The 17,561-nt window shown below is 48.4% G+C and overlaps 1 protein-coding gene across 1 annotated transcript in view; it reads left to right on the forward strand.

Moving 5' to 3' along the window:
- Nucleotides 1-17,137, forward strand: part of LOC125759517 (uncharacterized) — a 45,876-nt gene extending 28,739 nt beyond the window's left edge. Inside the window, exon 4 of the mRNA XM_049418387.1 lies at nt 16,934-17,137. Coding sequence (XP_049274344.1) covers nt 16,934-17,137 — 204 coding nt within the window. The remainder of the gene's footprint in view (nt 1-16,933) is intronic.
- The last annotated feature ends 424 nt before the right edge of the window (nt 17,138-17,561 follow it).

Raw genomic sequence — 17,561 nt, forward strand, 5'->3', positions numbered from 1 at the left:
TTCATTTTTTGCATGAGGCTTTCAGCGACTCCGGTGACGAGCGAGCCAGGGAACCCAGCTGAAGCCAGCCTGACCAATTGGTTGTCGAAACTAGACTGCATCTTGTGAATACACGACTTTCAGACGGCGGATTCCAAACATAGCGATGCGATTCCCCGTTTAACTAACTTTGAATGACAGGAGTCATATGGCAGAAGCGCCTTCTTTGTACGAGGGGCATACCCCCAACAGACCTGATAGGCACAAAACACAATTTGCAGATCTAAAAACTGCAAGTGATTACCATTAGGCAGTTCACTCGTAAATTCCAAGCCTTTTCCATGTTGTCTGAATAGCGATTAAATCTGGTCCACAGCCTCATCGAAGTTAACGCTTCCTTCCTTGGTTAAAATGATCAAAAAATCGTCCACGTACCTAAAAACTTTAAGAACAGTGTTAGAAGGTAAAAGCTGCTGCAAGACCCGGTCAATTTGTGAAAGGAAAATATTACATAAAACAGGCGCGACACAGGATCCAATGCATATACCGGTTTTCTGCAGATAAAACTGCTCGTCAAATGCGATACAAGTCGACTTCAGGTAAAAGTTTAAAAGGTTTAAAAAGTCATCAATGGAAACGCCAGCAGTGTTTTGAAAGGAAACAGGGTCATTTCTTTCAATGCACTCTCGAACTGCAGCAAATAAGGCTTCATGTGGAACAGAATAAAATAAATCAACCACATCTACAGAAAAGGCCCGTCCAACATCACCGTTTGCATGGAAAAATTCACACACATCATCGGACCTTTTCGTTAAGAACGGGTCGTCTACGTTTAACATGCGCAAGTGTTTCAACAGATAAAGGCTCAGCTGGTTCTGCCATGAACCCTTCTCGGTAACGATTGCTCTAAACGGCAAACCATCCTTATGCGTTTTTACTGAAAAGACTGAGTGCGCTACTTTTACATTTGTTGATTCCTTTAGCGAGGTTGTCCAAGCCGAGGCGTTCACACAACGCCACAGCTTTGCTTTTAACCTTCGTAGACTTAACAGGTATGGGTGAAAAATTCTTATTAACTGCCTGGCCAGCTCTTAGTTTAAAGTCATTATCAGCCATAACAACAAACCCACCCTCCTTATCAGCTTGGAGCAATGTTAAACAGTTTCTGCTAAAATAGGACACGATACATCTGGTGGACATTTCCTTCCCACGTGCAGGCTTCGGAAAACCTGATTTTAGAAGGCAGTCTACTCCTTCTAGCAGGCACTTTTCTCGCTGTTCTGCTTCTGCTTTCCGAGCGATTCGGCGATTAACGGCGATCAGTTCGTGAGGGGTAACCTTTGGTTCTAAACCAAACTTGGGTCCTTTTTGAAGCACCGACGACACTTTCTCAGGTAGATTAATATCCCCCACAATCACTACATCACTTCCTACTTTCGTCTTGCTCTTTCTAACTTCCCTGAGCAGCGAGTTCAACTTGCACAGCCATAAATGTTCCGTCATCTGGCCGGTCAACCTCTTGACAGGTCAACCTCATTCAAAGTTAGTTAAACGGGGAATCGCATCGCTATGTTTGGAATCCGCCGTCAGAAAGTCGTGTATTCACAAGATGCAGTCTAGTTTCGACAACCAATTGGTCAGGCTGGCTTCAGCTGGGTTCCCTGGCTCGCTCGTCACCGGAGTCGCTGAAAGCCTCCTGCAAAAAATGAAGAAAAGGGCTCCTAGGGCCGCTGCTGAGGTCCCTCGTGAAGAGGTCAGACCGGTGGCCGTGCCGTATGTGCACAAGTTGGCCCATAACCTGAAAAAGGTTGCGAGCCGACATGGTGTTCCGCTCGTTTTTTCTGCGCCCAGGAAGCTCGGAGGGCTTTGCTCTCAAATAGGAAAAGAAAAAAAAAAGACCTTCAGAATGTAAGAGGCTGTGGAACTCGACATGGGCTATCCTACACGAAATGTGCTGAAGGGGTAGTGTACGAGATTCCTCTTGCGTGCGGCTGCTCCTATATTGGACAAACCGGCAGATGCCTAAATGAGCGAATCAGGGAGCACGAACGAAATGTAGAGCAAAATAAACAGGGCCCCAATTTGCCTAAGCACATTAGGCAGTGCCCGTTAAGCTCTTGTGGACCGCGATTTACTGACGTGCGGGTTATCGCTAAAAGCTCAGACCAAACTGCCAGAAAATTAATGTAAGCATTTTTTATCGATAAAAAAGGTGACATGTGCGTCAGCGACACGTCTATAGTATTGTACAAATCAGAGAAAAAGTTCATTGAACATGCTTTATCCCGCCCCCATTGATGGCAATACAACTTTCCGCGCACGCGCTGAGGACGACATATATTTTTATGTGAATTTCTGCGAATAAACTTCAGTTGTTAGTGGCGCTCCGTCCCGTGTCCTTTCTTGTGTATGTCCTGCTTTGCGCCTTAAAAATCAATTATGAAGGTGGTTCAAGTGTTGTCTCCCCTTTCATAGCAGCCTAATAAACATTACATTTGTATTGCAATGATTTAGCAAGCTATATTGAAGTATTGCTCGACCACGGAGGAATACATTAACGAAAGTTACGTATGATAATCACATCATCGCACCGTAAGGTGCACTTAGTCCGCCAAAACGACGCAGTGTCATCTTCATTTCTTACGAGGCTGGGCGATGGCCTCATGCTGACCAAGCATGATGCCAGATTAACTGACAGCCGCTTGGTAGACTAGGCTACGTAGGCCACATAGGCCCAGATCGTCTACGGATAGGACAAACACCATCCACTGATGTTGGTCTACCTAGCACTAACCAGGCCTACTAGCCTCGACGGCGTTTACCTCACCAACGCGAATGGTGACTTCAGGTTCCGACATGTCGCCGGCTCTATGGACAGACAATTTGTCGACGAAATGACCGAGGCATCCACGATTTCAAACAGCTGTACTACACCTCATACTACACATGGGCCCCTCGTCACCGCGATAACGACCGAATCCAATAACAAGCCATGACCAGCTGCTCACTGACCACGGTGATGATGACCTTGTTCAAGAACTGTCAAGAACTTGTTCGTAAAACTTTGGTGCGTTCTCCATCATAAGTGACAAGTATAAGCACCACATATCTTGCTTTTCGTGTTGGTAATATCCACGTTGCTTTGGCAGCGTGGCCCAACTGTAAACAACTAGCTATATAACACATATTGGGCTGTTCAACATATATGTAGGGGTATAAAATTTATGCATGTCATTAGCTTCATTTTGTAAAGTTTCACTGAGTAAAAAGAATTACGCCACATTCACCTTCCCGCCGCATGCTTCGCATAACATCGACTCCCACGGTACGTAGGATCTGCCGATTTTTTTCTTTATTACTCTCATTGTTCGTGAGAAAGACTACCTTGTCCTTTGTACACTTTATCGTGCACCTGGGTTTTCTATTTTCGTAATTTTTGTATCCTACCAATTACCCTATTAGTAAGTTTTATATACATTTATAAAACTGCCCAATTCATGGCCAACCCGCCGCAGCGGGTTCGAGGCACGAACAGCCGGCTAATGACGATGACGCAGTCTGCAGGAACCGAGCCTCAAGTCAGACGCGGCCAACCACCTACGGGGTAGCTTTCCCTAGAGCGAAAATTTACAACCTATGAAATTTACAGCCACCACCATGGCACACCATCTTGACGTACACTCGAACCCGCATGTATCCAAGTCGCAGAAAATGTAATCAGTTCGGTATATAGTATAGTTCTACATAAAATTTTTCAATAATTTAGCCTATTTTCTCTGCGAATTTTGGTGCGCAAGTTGGCTTTACGGTACTGGTTGATGATAACGCAAGAAAAGCGGCTTCCGATGCTTCCGAATAATGCTTCCGATGCTCGGACGCGTTATTCGAAGGCCGCAGGTTCGGTCCCTGCCGGCGGCAAGTTATCGCTTCGTCCACTTTACTTTCTTCACATTTATATCCTGTTTACTACAATTAACATCCCCTATACTTTCCTTGGCATTATATTGTCTGTTAGTTCTCATTATATCTACATCAATGACATTCGTACGGCTATAGAACCAGGTATTACAATGAGACTCTTTGCAGACGACTGCGTCACATACTCTCCTACTGACACAACAGAGGACCAGCTAAAACTCAACAAATCTTTAGAGAATATTGGATAATGGTGTGAAAGACACGGTATGCAAGTTAATACAGATAAAAATATGTGTATTAGAATTACCCATAGAAAGACACCACTCCACTTTAAATACACCCTCTCTGTGGCAGACATCAAACACGTGAATACCGTAAAGTAATTGGGCCACAATAACGCAGTCTTTAAAATGGGATGTTCATATTCATCAGATTTGTGCACGAGCATTCAAGCGACTAGGCTTTTTAAGGCGTAAACTGACTGACACTTCTCCTCAGGTTAACCTTACAAAACACTATTTAGACCCGTCCTACTAGAATACGAAGCAATAGTTTGGAACCCGAAGCACAAGAATATGACTGATGTATTAGAAAAAAATGAAAATACCGCTCTTAGATTGACTTATTCAAAGTATGCCAGGCAGGAGAGTGTTTCCGTGATGCGTTTGCAAGCACGTGTCGCAACTCTCGCTAGCGACGACAGCTCGCTTGTCTGAAGTTTCTTTTCCTTCTTTCGAACGACTCAGTAAATATAAATAAGCACACGTGCCTAAAAGCTCCGAACCGTCGCTCCAGGAGAACTAGCAACGAGAAATGCGTACGCCCATTCTTGTCACGTTGTCACACGTTTAAGTATTCTTTTAGTTCCGCAGTTATAGAGTTGTGGAATGACCTGCCGAATGACGTCGTGAGCGCTGAATCACTTGATTCATTTTCGTGGCTGCTGGAATGTCACTTAGAGGCATTGCAATAGGTTCACTGGTATCGGTGCGCAAATAAAAGGAAAAACAATGTATGCCGCATATACTTGCACATTAATGCACGTGTTCAAGGGTTTTCACCTGTGTGTATTTCATGTTATCTTGTTCCGAGGGCCTAACCTTGTTATTGCAACATTCTTATTTGTCTTGATCATGTATGCTAGCTTTTTTTTCTTTGTTACACCCTTCGAATACTTATGTGCATGGTTCATCTGTTGCTTTTTCCTTTTTGCTGTTGTCGCTGTTATGCTTACCTTGCACTGCGGATTTTCCCATTTTATTTTCCTAATATGAAGTCCACTTTATTTTGTATGCCCTCTCCTGTATAAGGCTTAAAAGGCCCACAGTATTGAATTAATTAAAAAATGATAAAATATGACCTCCGTGTGGCAAGAGGATCAGAGATGAGTGCATGAATCTATTTGAGGAATGTCACCAAGCTGGTAAATGATGTCCGATGGGTATTTCTGGATGGTCGGCGAAGCAATCGAATTTCCATGTTGGAGGAACTATTGGAATCCGGTGGACAGTAGCAGACACCAACCAGTCAGTATTTTCGCCGTTGATGTAGTTCAGGCACACACACTACTTCAAGGCAGGAGTCGGTATTTGACCGAGACGACGCTAATCCGTTTTGGATAGCTATAAGGACACCGCCGCCTTTTTTAACGGTGAGATCATGTCTATATAGGCTATACTTATTTGCGTTGGCAAACATTTCCTTGTCCATTACGTTGAGATGCAGCCAGGTTTTCGTAAGCGCAACGATATCGCAATCAGCATCTACAAGAAGGAACACACTTCATCACTTGCAGCAGAAGGCTTCCAATATTAGTAAAAAATAAAGATAATTGATGACTACTATGACTGCGACTAGCAGGGACAGTTGGGTGAGTTGGTGCACATTCATGTTTGAAAAAAGCGCGAAAAACCACTGCACACAGGCACGAAGGAGACAGGACGCGTTTTGGCACTGTGCTGTGAACTTTAGGTTTCAAAATATGAGAATTTCTGAGTACACAAACAACTACTGTTGCGCGGACGCTATCAGAGCAGCTCAAAAACAATTTCGTTACAACTACGACTTCGGTGCGCCTATGTCAACTTTCTGATGTGCCGTCGCGAGGATTTAATGTTTTTTTTTGTTGTTTCTTTTTCCGGTCTAAACTTGTGTACGTTTCATGACAAGTTGTCTCGCACTGTATATTGATCGGTCTTCTCAGCGGACAAATGCAGCTGATTCTCTTTCTTAATTCAGTGCCTTTGTTTAGTTCGGTGCTCTCACAAAGCATGAGCAAATGCGACGCCTTTTTAATATGCTCTTTAATTATCGCTCACTTTACATTCCATTGAACTTGCCGCTCTCTGCCATCAACAAATTGATAGACCAAAGCTTCACTTTGAGATTGCTGGTGGAAGGAGAAGCGGTCTACGAGGTCAACCATGCAGTAGCATGTGACGCCAAGGAAACGATAGAAAATACAGCAACGTTTGCCTGACTTGTTCTGCAAACATCGGCTGTGAACAAGGACCCACAGGAACTTGAAATAGCGGTGAAAGAAAGAGAAGTTATTGCAGCAACCACCAGCCGCAAAACAGGGTAACAGCAACGCGTAAAGAGTAAAATGCAAAATTTTAATGCGCAGCATTATTTGGTGAGTAACCCAGCAATTTTGGCAGCAGTGTCACGTCTTACGCAAACAGCGTGACATCTTTTCCACATAAATAAATAAGGCTCCAAGGAAATACATGAGGTCAGAGAGGCCCAACTTGAGTTTGAGAGTGGCGCAAATGAGTTTGGGCTTTTGAGCACCAGAGCTACCTCGTCGACGCCACCACATCGCTTCCATCACCAGCTCACCTGCCTTCATGGAAGAAATAACAAGATTTATTCGTGGGCAAGTTCTGTAATCTTTGTTTGTAAAACCACCCCTTATGTAACACCGCTCCGGGGTCTTTAAGGTAAATAAATGAAATGCCTTCCTTTCAATTCACTGTTTCCGTCAGGAGAATGCAAGCATGACTCAAAAAATGTTATTGCCAACATAAATTCAGCACACATCAGTCGCAGCATTTGACTCGTTCTTTATGTACGGTACGGTCCACTGTTAAGGGAGCACTCGAATGAGCACCCTTCATATTGCTAGCCCCCTAGCGGCAAGTGGATGGGGAAACTTCGTTCGTGCATGGCACTGTTCTGTCAAAAGGAGTCGCAAGCGTCAACCACCAGCAGTCTTATACAAATCTAAGCCACTATGCTTTTGCAAGAGAGCGAAATCCGAACATGCCCGGCACGCAAGCGTTCCCTTTAACAGTGGACCCGTCTGTACATCCACCAGGAAACGATGTAGCTTATGAAGGCGAAAGCCTTTGATGCCTCATCAAACGGAAAGATTGACCGTCGGCGTCCCTCGTCGGCGGCGTCAACACGAATGATGAAAAAAAACATGGCTGATCCCTCTGTCCTAGGAATCGGTATAACACGAAAGTGAAACGTGTCTTCACAGACGTAGTTGAGCGTTTGTTGCGCATTCTCTCGCCCCAAGGGCGAAGGAATGAATGCAACAGCAACAAACTGTAATGTCACGCGAAGAAAGGCAAGCAGCTCGAAACTTGCAACGTGCTGCTCAAGCAGAAAGGACGCACGGAACGAACATACACAGGATGTGAGCGAACTAACTGTCACTTTTGTAACTTATTTCTGCGTGAACACCGCGCTCCTTTCGGAAAAGCGGCCGCTGCAGTGAGCCAAGTGACCTTTGTGCTCTCAACGCGAGACGTACAAACCACCGCGATCACGAGATAAGAGCACGCAAGAGCGACCACGCCATGTAGACGTGGGCGCTCGTCGCAATAGCGACGACCTCTAAAGGGCGCTCTTCGAGCCCTTCGCGACATCTTGCTAGTGATAACGAAAACACGCCGTAACGTCGATCTCTGAGTACCGCCACCGGCAAATGGTGTATATAAATAGCTCGCCGTTAGCATTGTGAAGAACGTGCCATCCGTAGCCGAACGTTTCGCGCTGCACGCTGCGGAGCGAGGGATCGTAAGTTCGATACCCGGGGGCGGAACCTTTTCTTGTGGTTCTTTTCTTTTCAGTAAACATGCCCTATTGCTCACGTTACCAACTAGCCCAACTTTCCTCCTTAAATGTATCTCTTTTCTTTGCCCACTGTTAGTTTTTATATTTCACAACGTCATATCCGTGAGGGAAATACTTCAGCGGAGCCGTGGTGGGCCCCGGCATAAAACTTTCATGTTAAAAATAATCGTCGCGTGATGACGTCACCACATATGACGTTTTCATGACGTCACAGATAGCGAAAATTTGTAACGGCATTAGGGCGTCACTTAATGCGACGTCACATGACGACATATTCACACGACATGGTCGCTTTGCATTTCCTCCGTGATCTGTGGGCCGATCACGGAGGCTGTGCAAAACCGCGTTAGATGCAGAACGCTTTTGGAGGGGAGCGCGGGAAAATCAGTGCATCAACTGACAAGAAGAAGATGGCTTTCGTCTTCTAGTCATTTTTGGTGGATGTATAAGAGACCATGTGATTTTTTAAATAAACCTATCTAAACAATGACTTCCGTATCTGCAGCTGATATTGTGGACGGGGCCGACGTTAAAGAGGCCGCACGGGAAGGTTCTCAGATGGTATCGCGCCTGGTCAAAAGTAGCGGCTTTTCCATCCTGTGGCAGATAAGCATTATTAGCAGGCGGGAAGCGCGCGCGAGCCACCGTCTTAGTACGCGCTGTCTGCTACTAACCGAACATCGCAGCCCCGACGCAGTAGCGAAAGCCTTCGTCGCGGAAGTTCCTGTTGCACACACGACTCGTAGCCGATGGCTACTTGTCGGTTCTTAGCTTCACAACCCACGCTTCACGCAGTTTCTTGTCGCGCCGTTAACGGTTCATGCTGACACTAGGCTCAGTTGCGTAAGCCTGGCACTGCGGCCCCGAGCGGTAGAGCACCATGTTAGTCGCCTTCGGAGGTAGCCACTCTGATTGATTACAATATGCGAGAAAACCTCCGCATTTGAAAAGACCGCAGCGCAGGCGGAACTTGGAACTCGTTTTCAAAGCACGCGGCAGTGTTCCACAAGCAGCCGGTGCCGCCGCTGAGACCACGTGATCCTGCCAAGCACGTCACGCCGACGGTGGCGCCGGCGTTCCCAGTGGTGGGCCTCGTGCCCAATATCCAGTAAATGTACGTATGTGAAGCTAATTCATTGTGCCCGCCCTGTAACAACCCTCAACAGAGGGTTAACAGTATGACTAAAAAAATTACACCATTTCCCGCTAAAGGGGACCATGAGGCGATGCGAAGCCGGAGCACTTGCACGATCGCGTTCCGCTGGCATTCTTTGGGCATGCTACCGACCTCGCGTCGTGGAACGCGAAGAGGAACGCTACGCGCGTTTTATCTTCCCTGTATCCTGGCCGTTAATTCTCGCAGGGCGAGCGGGGAGCGCAGTCGGCAGGCGTGCGAGAGGGGCCAGCGAAGGGGAGGAGAGAGAGGGGGAGGGGACGCGCACGCGCTGGTGCTCATCGCGGCGTTGCGCAGGGGAGAATTTCGGCATGTCTAGCCCGCGTTTCAGAGGACGAGCGGAAAGGGGGAGGAGAGAGGGGAAGTGGAGAGGGAGAGGGAGAGGGGAAGTTGAGAGGGGAAAGGGGAGAGGGAGATGGGATGTGGAGAGGAGAAGTGGAGATGAGGAGGGGAGAGGAGAAGTGGAGAGGGGGACGGGAGAGGGTGAGTGGAGAGGGTATGCGCATGCGCAGTAAGGGTGGTCACGCCGCACACCACCACCACCACCACCGGATTGAACTCCGCCATAAGGTACTTCTCATCTAATAATAAAGTGGACGGGGGGACGACCGCTGCCGTAGCTCAAGTGGTAGAGCATCGCACGCGTGATTAGAAAGTTGTAGGTTCGGTCCCTGCCGGCAGCAAGTTGTCTTTCCGTGCACCTTAATTTCTTCACACTTATGTCGTAGTTACTACACCAAACATCCCCTATATTTTCCTTGTCTGGATTTTCTGTTGGTTCTCATTAAAGGGGCCCTGCGACACTTTTCCAAGTAGCCGCGGAATGCCTTCACTGAACGAACTCATTGCCTCACGAATCAAACGCCGCCAAAATTTTAGATCCGTCCAGAACGAGCGGAGTTACAGATTTGTCGCACGCTGTAATTGCTTTCTTTCTTCTCTCAACCCGACGAAAGCGCTGGAAGCGCAGCGGCGGGGGCGGGGGCCTCCTGATCTTGAGCGCATTTTCTTCTTTTTTTAACACGAAAGTGTTTTATGCCGGGGTCCACCAACTACATCCGTCACGGATATGACGTTGATAAAATGGACGCCAACGGGTGAGAAAGAAAAAAACCAAGAAAAAGATACCCCGCTGGGAATCGAACCCACGACGTGGCGGCCGCGACGGCAAGCGCCCGACGCTCTACCGACTAAGCCAACTCGGGAGATGCTAGGAACGGCGCGAACGCGCCTTATATCTTTCACACCTTCTCTTTCGCGGCGGGCGGAGCGGGGCGGTGCCGCCGTCTGTGAGAGGTGAAAAGAAGTAATGCTTCACGATGGACACTTACTAGCGCTTACTCCGAGATTGCACGTGATATCGGAGGTCATGGTTAAAGCGTCTCGGTACCAGAGAGGTAGACTGGCCGCGCTGGCGTCGCCGAGGCGCCCTTGACGCAGTTACGTTCTTTGCCTTTGGGTTCGTGGTAGCGTGCGTCGGCTCATCGGAGTAGTGCAGCTTCCACGTGCACGAACGGGATTTCTCTGCCGCCGACTGCTTCAATTGCGAGAGCACCGACTAACAAAACTGCTGCAATATGCGTTGCAGAAAGGACGCGATTTCGACGGGCGAATGTCGTGCCTTGGTGGAGCGAGAGCAGCGCCTGTGAGACAGAGGCCAGCGGGACGCACGCGTTTGTGGCTCAGGCTACGAACCTCTACCTCCCGCGTTGCTGAAGTGCAGTGTGTGTATGTATGCATGAGCACAGGCGTCGGCTACCCATTACTAGAAAGCGCACACCGTGCCGTTTCTCTCCTTAATTGACGACGCTTTGAAGAAGTGCAAACCGGGTACCAGTGTTGAGTATGAGCTTGTTGATATCATCCTTACGCGGGATTCACGATTCGCTGTGTCAAATATATGTTCACACCGTCAGCTACCTCAACGGTTTAATCATGATCATGGGCGTTGGTCGTCGCTATAGAGACATGCTGTCAACATGGGTGCATCCACGTCAAACGGTGCTATAGCTGCCAAACACGAATAGACATTGTACAAGCTCTCATATATCATAAGCACTACTTCTGTGAAGACACGTTTCACTTTCGTGTTATACCGATTCCTATGACGGAGGGATCAGCCATGTTTTTTTTTCTTCGAACGCGTGGTGTATTTCAGTGTAAGAATGACAGACTGGGTTCAACATATTTGAAGTGGGAGGCGCGACGACGACAACAGACAAAATGGAGAGTACACACACACGGGCTCTCCGGGTGTGTGTACTCTCCCTTTTGGTTGTTGTTGTCGTCGTCGTGCCTTACACTTCAAGTATTTCAGTGCGATCGCGCGCGCGGTCGAGTGGCGGCCTCTCGCGGCGGCCGCCGTCACTACCGAGCGCGCCATGTTCAATTCGGCCAATGGCGTGGAAACTGCTTGCAACGCCGTAAGCATCATTTTTTATCGAGAGAAGAGGAAGCGCTTTTTAGCTAACTTTGCGAATTTATTGTAAATCCCAGGCCGCGTGCTGCGGTATAATGTTTGGCTCGCGTGTTCTCGGGAGCCTCGACTACCGACCGGCAGCGTTTTGCAGGGGCGTAGGAAGAAATTTTTTTCGGGGGGGGGGGGGGGGGGGGCACCTCCTTGATCTGTAGTGGGGACGAGCAGGCAGATGTGGTCGAGTGTCATTTTCTGCACTGTATGCTATGGCAAAAAAAAATTTCGGGGGGGGGGGGGGCACGGGCCCGGTGTGCCCTAACGTGGCTACGCCCCTGGCGTTTTGTGACTATGCTGAGAAAGTGTTGCAGGGCCCCTTTAACGTTTTGTCTACTTTTAAATTCCCCTACAGAACGGAATGGCCACTTGCGGGGGCAACTGTATTGCCGTGCCTTCTTTAGACGCCGACTGCATCGTCTGATTACCTGCGGCAACGTTTCTGTCCTATTTTCCTTCTGCAATAGTGCAACATTGCCATACACCAAGTTTAGCAATTGTCAAACACCGTGATAACAGAAACTCGCAATTGTGTGCCGTGAAGAAAACGCCTTAACATTGTCGGAAGCAGAACGTGGTAGCGACGAGTATTGTTGCTAGTACTCAAAACGGTTGCTAGGGGCGAAGATAAGCGCGCGCGCCCGCAGCTGTTGCTATGGGAGAGGGAGTGAGAGCGGAGAGGAGCGCGGACAACGCCGGGTGCCTCACATAGCCCGACTAAGAAATGCATTCGTATTTAAAAAGGGATACATATACCCACACATATGCGCCTTAACATATTTTTAACAGCAGAGCTGTTTCAGCTTGGCAGAAGTCCGGGATCGTCCGCACAAAACAGGGCGGGTATGCGCCAAGCACCCCCTAGCAAAGCGTGGCCGCGCACAGTATAGTATAGCGAGAGGTGGGACAGGGAAGAGAGGGTGAGGGCGAAGGAAAGAAGGAGGGAAGAGGGTAAAGCACTGCATAGCCTTGTATAATATTGTTCAGCGAGGGGATAGGAAAGGGAAGTGAGGGTGAGAAGGAACGATGATATGGTGCCGAGGAGGGAAACAAGGAGAAGGAGGAGGTGAGAGGGTAAACCATGACATAACCTTGTACAGTGTAGGTGTGGGGGAAAGAAGTACGTGCCAAGCAGTCCCTACCATCTAGCGTGTCCATTCCATATGGCAGAGTATACAATGGGGAGGGAAAAGGAAGTGAGGGTGGGGAGTGGTAATGGGAGGATGAATCAAAGCACAGCCTTGTATTTTATAATATAGCAAGGAGTGGCAAAGAGAACTGAGGGTGAGGAGGATGGAAAAGAGGAGGGGAGGGGATATAGCATAGCCATGTACAGTGTGGGGTGGCCTTTTTGGACCTACCGTTTTGCTTTCCTTGTCCGATCGAGTAATCATGAGTTGCAATTCGTCCTCTGTGTTCAATCAATCGATGCAACGACATCAGCGAATGCCAGGTTACTAAGGTACTCCATATTAACTCGTATCCCTAACTCTTCCCATTCTAGGCCTCTGCAAACCTTCTGCCAGCACGCGTTGCATAGAATTGGATAGATCGTATCTCCTCGCCTAACACCATGGAGCCAGGAAAAACTGAAGAGGGGCCCTGAAGTCACGCTCTGTGAAGCCCCGCGAAGCCAGAAGAATGCGCAGATTCTCCTTCATACTTTACAGGTCAACACCGAAGCGTTTCACCACACTTCACTTCACTTCACTCAACGCCGAAGTACGTGGTTTTCCGTTAAGGGCGGGTCGATATTGACAGCCTGTGGCGGCCACGTTGTTTTGGTGGCGCCTCTCCAACCTGTTGCTTATTGGTCAGTCACTGTTGCCGAACCCCCATGGCAAATTGGACGATTGAGAAGCACGTCCAAATGATAAAAAATATTGCCACGTGCCTTTCTTTATCACTTTTGGTGTATTCGGTTTTCGGCCACAAAGACTGTCAGCAACGCTCAGCGCGAACCGCGCCTCATTGTTCGAGAACCTTCGCGACCATTGTAGATCGTTTTTTAAGATTGCGCGCAAGACGCGCACACTCGAGCTTATTCTAGAATTTGCACGACAGCCAGCGATAACGCTGGAATATTCGACGGCACATGTTTAAATGCCGACGCGCTTCACCGCTAGTCAGTTGATCGACGAACGACGCCCTGTTCGCCGCTATCATTGTACAGCGTGTATCGCTGTAGTTCTAGTTCTCATTTTCCCGGCCACAAGTTCGGCCAAATAAACAGTTTCATCCCGCAAACGCCGACTGCTGTCTTCGTCGACGTCACGACCACGTGACAATATGCTATCGAGGCGACTTTTGTTTAGGGCAGACGTGCTGCGCGCGTGGCACTCACTTTACGGCAGACGCGGTGGACTTTCAAAGCCGAGTCTCCAACGTTTGGTGGCCAAATTCGAGACAACCGGTACGGTAAACAGTCGGCCAACACCCGCTCGTCAAAGGAACGCCAGATCGGCCGAGAATGTCGCCGCGGTCCGTTGAAGTGCACCGGAGAACCCGAGACAGTCAATTTTTCGCACTCAATAAGAACTCGGCCTTTCGCAGACTTAGGGAATTTTGCGTCGATACTTGAGCCTACAACCGTACAAGATCCAACCGACTCAGGTGCTCATCCTTAATGACTATGCATAAAGCCGTTTTTTCGCTGACTGCACTTCTGAACGCTTGGAGGAGGACTTGAATTTTGGTCGAGTAATCACCTTTAACGATGAGGTGCATTTTGGATGAATTGCTGTGTGAACAAGCGCAATTTTCGTTTATGGAACGATGCCAACCCACAACAGGTTAACCAGGTAGCAATACATCTACAAAAAGGTGCTGTTTGGTACGGATCTTGGGCCAGCACCGTCATCGGTCGACACATTTTTGAAAACTACGGTGGTGAGGTTATAAAGGTCAACGGCGAGCGCTACAGAACGATGTTAACCAATTTCTATTGGCCCAAAATTAACGATATGGACGTGGACGACATGTGGTTCTAGTAGCAGGACCACGCTACGTGTCATACAGCGGACGTCATGATGGACATTCTGCATGAACGTTTTGACGGTATGGCTATCTCTCATAGAGGTCGCGACACGAAGATCGTGCTATTTGACTCCGCTAAACCTTTTCTTTTGGCGTTTCCTGAAGTGGCAGGTCTGTGCCAATAGGCCGCAATCGACCAATGCCCTTAAATCAACATAACCCATGCCATCGCTGAAATTCGGTGGGATCAATGTGTCAGAGTCACCGAAAATTGCACAACTCGGTTCCGCACCACCGCGAGAAGCCGCGGCGGACATTTGAACGATGTTATATGCCATACATAATGGCATACATGGGCCTTTCAAATAATAAAAAAAAAGATGGAATTGTGTTATTATCTCACACACAGATTGTTTTATTCCATTTCAACATCGACCCGCCCTTCATGCAAAACCCTCCTTCTCAGGCTCAAAATCACGTGCAGTGCGCGCGAAAAAGGGACTTAACAAATAGTGATAGTGAATAACTGTGCACTTTCGCTGCCCCTCCTACTCTTTCTGTGCGCAGGATAACAGTGTGATGAATTTACTGAAGAACCTTGAGCGCGCCAAGCAAGACTGCAGCATAAACGAAACCCTGCCAGCGCCCAACGCAACACACAACAGATCCGCGCTTTCCTTCACTGCAGCGGATTTCGTGGTGTCAGGTAAGCTTTCCCATAAAGCTGGGCCCTTATCTTCCTCACGTTTAGCAGGCTCCCACGAATGTAGATAGGTACTGCTGTGAGTGTTCTCTGCATACGGATTAAAAATAACACGCCAGGCACACGCACAGCACAGCCACAACGAAAGTTCGAAGAGCGGCCTTTCTAGAGCTCGTTCCAAACTCTCTTGTGGCATCTAATACACGTACACATTCAAGGTATCCACCACGCCATAAAACATAATTTTTGCGAAGTACATAAGCACTCACTATGCCAATCTTCGTCTTTATGCGGTTAAGCGAGGTACTCGCTACACGTTTAGGCATTATGTGCACTTCGTTTATGCTGCATGTGCCTGATGACAATGAAGAATTATCGTTGAGCACTTTGCAGCGGCTGGGAAGCTTTAAACCGTACACTGGTTGCGCAATTAGCATTGTGAGACGCCTTGTTGTTATTTTACTCTTCTGCCAAGCTATATTATATTGCCACGCCCACTTCTTGTTTTATTTTGATGTGTTCCAGTTTCACCAGCAATGATGGTCAGCAACGCTCGGCGCTCACCGCGCGGCAGTGTCCGAGAAGCTTCACGATTGTAGTAGATGACTTTGTTAAGATTGCATGCAGGCCGCGAACAGCCTAAATTATTCCAGAGCTTGCGCGACCATCAGTGATAAGACTGGAAAGTTCGATGCAAAGACGGCGCGTCCCAGCCATGAGCAGTTTTTCGACGGCCGACGCCCAGTTCGCCGCTATCAGTGTACAGCGCGTATTGCTGTAGTTTGAGTTTTCATTTCACGTCCACAAGTTCGGCCAAATAAAGAGTTTCATCTTGACCACGCCAGCTGTTGTCTTCGTCGACGTCGAGGATCCAGAAAGCTGGCTGGAGGCATACGACCGGGTCTCCACGTTCGACAACTGGGACTGCGACGAGAAGCTACGCCACGTCTACTTCTCCCTTCAAGATGTCGCAAGGACCTGGTTCGAGAATCGAGAGTCCACGCTAACATCATGGGACCTCTTCCGCACCGGATTTCCGAACACTTTCACGAGCGTCATCCGGAAATAAAGGGCTGAAACCCTTCCGGAGACCCGTGTACAGCTCCCCAACGAGACCATCGGGCTGTACACCGAAGAAATGACTCGCTTATTTCGCCATGCCTACCCCGCCAGGTCCGAAGAAAAGTTTCGCTTCCTGGTGCGGGGAGTGCGCAGATATCGTGATAGCCGCGCCCGGGAAATTTATGAAACACTCGCAATTCATTCCATTGGACCATCATGTGTAAGCACACCATCGATCGCACTAACCGACAAGGAAATTAGGTATCTCCGCACGTGATCATAGCACCGTCATGGACTAGTTGGGACGCATGCGTTGACTTTCCCCCCTCTCTCTTTTGTTTATTTCCGTTTCGCAAGAAGCGTATATATTTGTGCACATACGAAATAAACGCTCATCTTGTTAGCCAGCGCCAAGTCCTGTCAGTCTCTCTTGTCTCGTGTTTCTGCGCTGTTCCCTGCTATGAAGCCAAGCCAACAAGCTCAAGTTTACGCCCTTTTGAAGGAAGAACGTTTCGCCGGACTTGTGCGCAACCCGCCGAAGACGGTCTCGGAATTCGTTTCGGAGGCTGCCACACTCGAAAAGGCGCTAGAAATCTGCACTAGGCAATATAACCACCGCATGCCCACGTCGAGTTACGGGGATGTTGAAGCGCTGGGAACCAACGACCTGCTCGAGACGATCAGAGTGGTCGTGCGTGAGGAGATGCAGAAGATGTTCCCCAGATCGCAAGCTCAGGTGGATTCGATAGCCGTGATCATTCGCTGGTAGTTGCTGCACCGCCGCAACCTGAGCCGGAAGCCATGAGCTATGCTGCTGCTGCTGCTATATGTTAACGGGATTCCTTGCCCAACGAGACGCCTGCACAGGCATCTTTTCAAAGGAGTTTCCAGCACCAGCGTGGCTTTGCATGTTTCTTGTGTCTTGTAACATAGGTCTGTTGTCCCCATTTGTCTGACGTACAACCTGGAATAAAAAATAATAAAACCATCGTGGCTCTGCGGATGAATACTCGATTGCCACGCAGAGGGCCCGTGTTCAAAACCCATCCGATCCTGAATACTTTTTATTTATTTCATTTTTTCTTATTTCGCGCAATAGCGGTTATGGACACAAGCGGCGGCGGACAGCTGCGTACCGTTGTGATTTCATAACAGCTTTCGCTGTAAAACATAGTTGATCCTTCAGTCCAGAC

The sequence above is a fragment of the Rhipicephalus sanguineus genome, chromosome 8 (genome assembly GCF_013339695.2).
Source record: "Rhipicephalus sanguineus isolate Rsan-2018 chromosome 8, BIME_Rsan_1.4, whole genome shotgun sequence".
In the NCBI taxonomy this organism is placed as follows: Eukaryota; Metazoa; Arthropoda; class Arachnida; order Ixodida; family Ixodidae; genus Rhipicephalus; species Rhipicephalus sanguineus.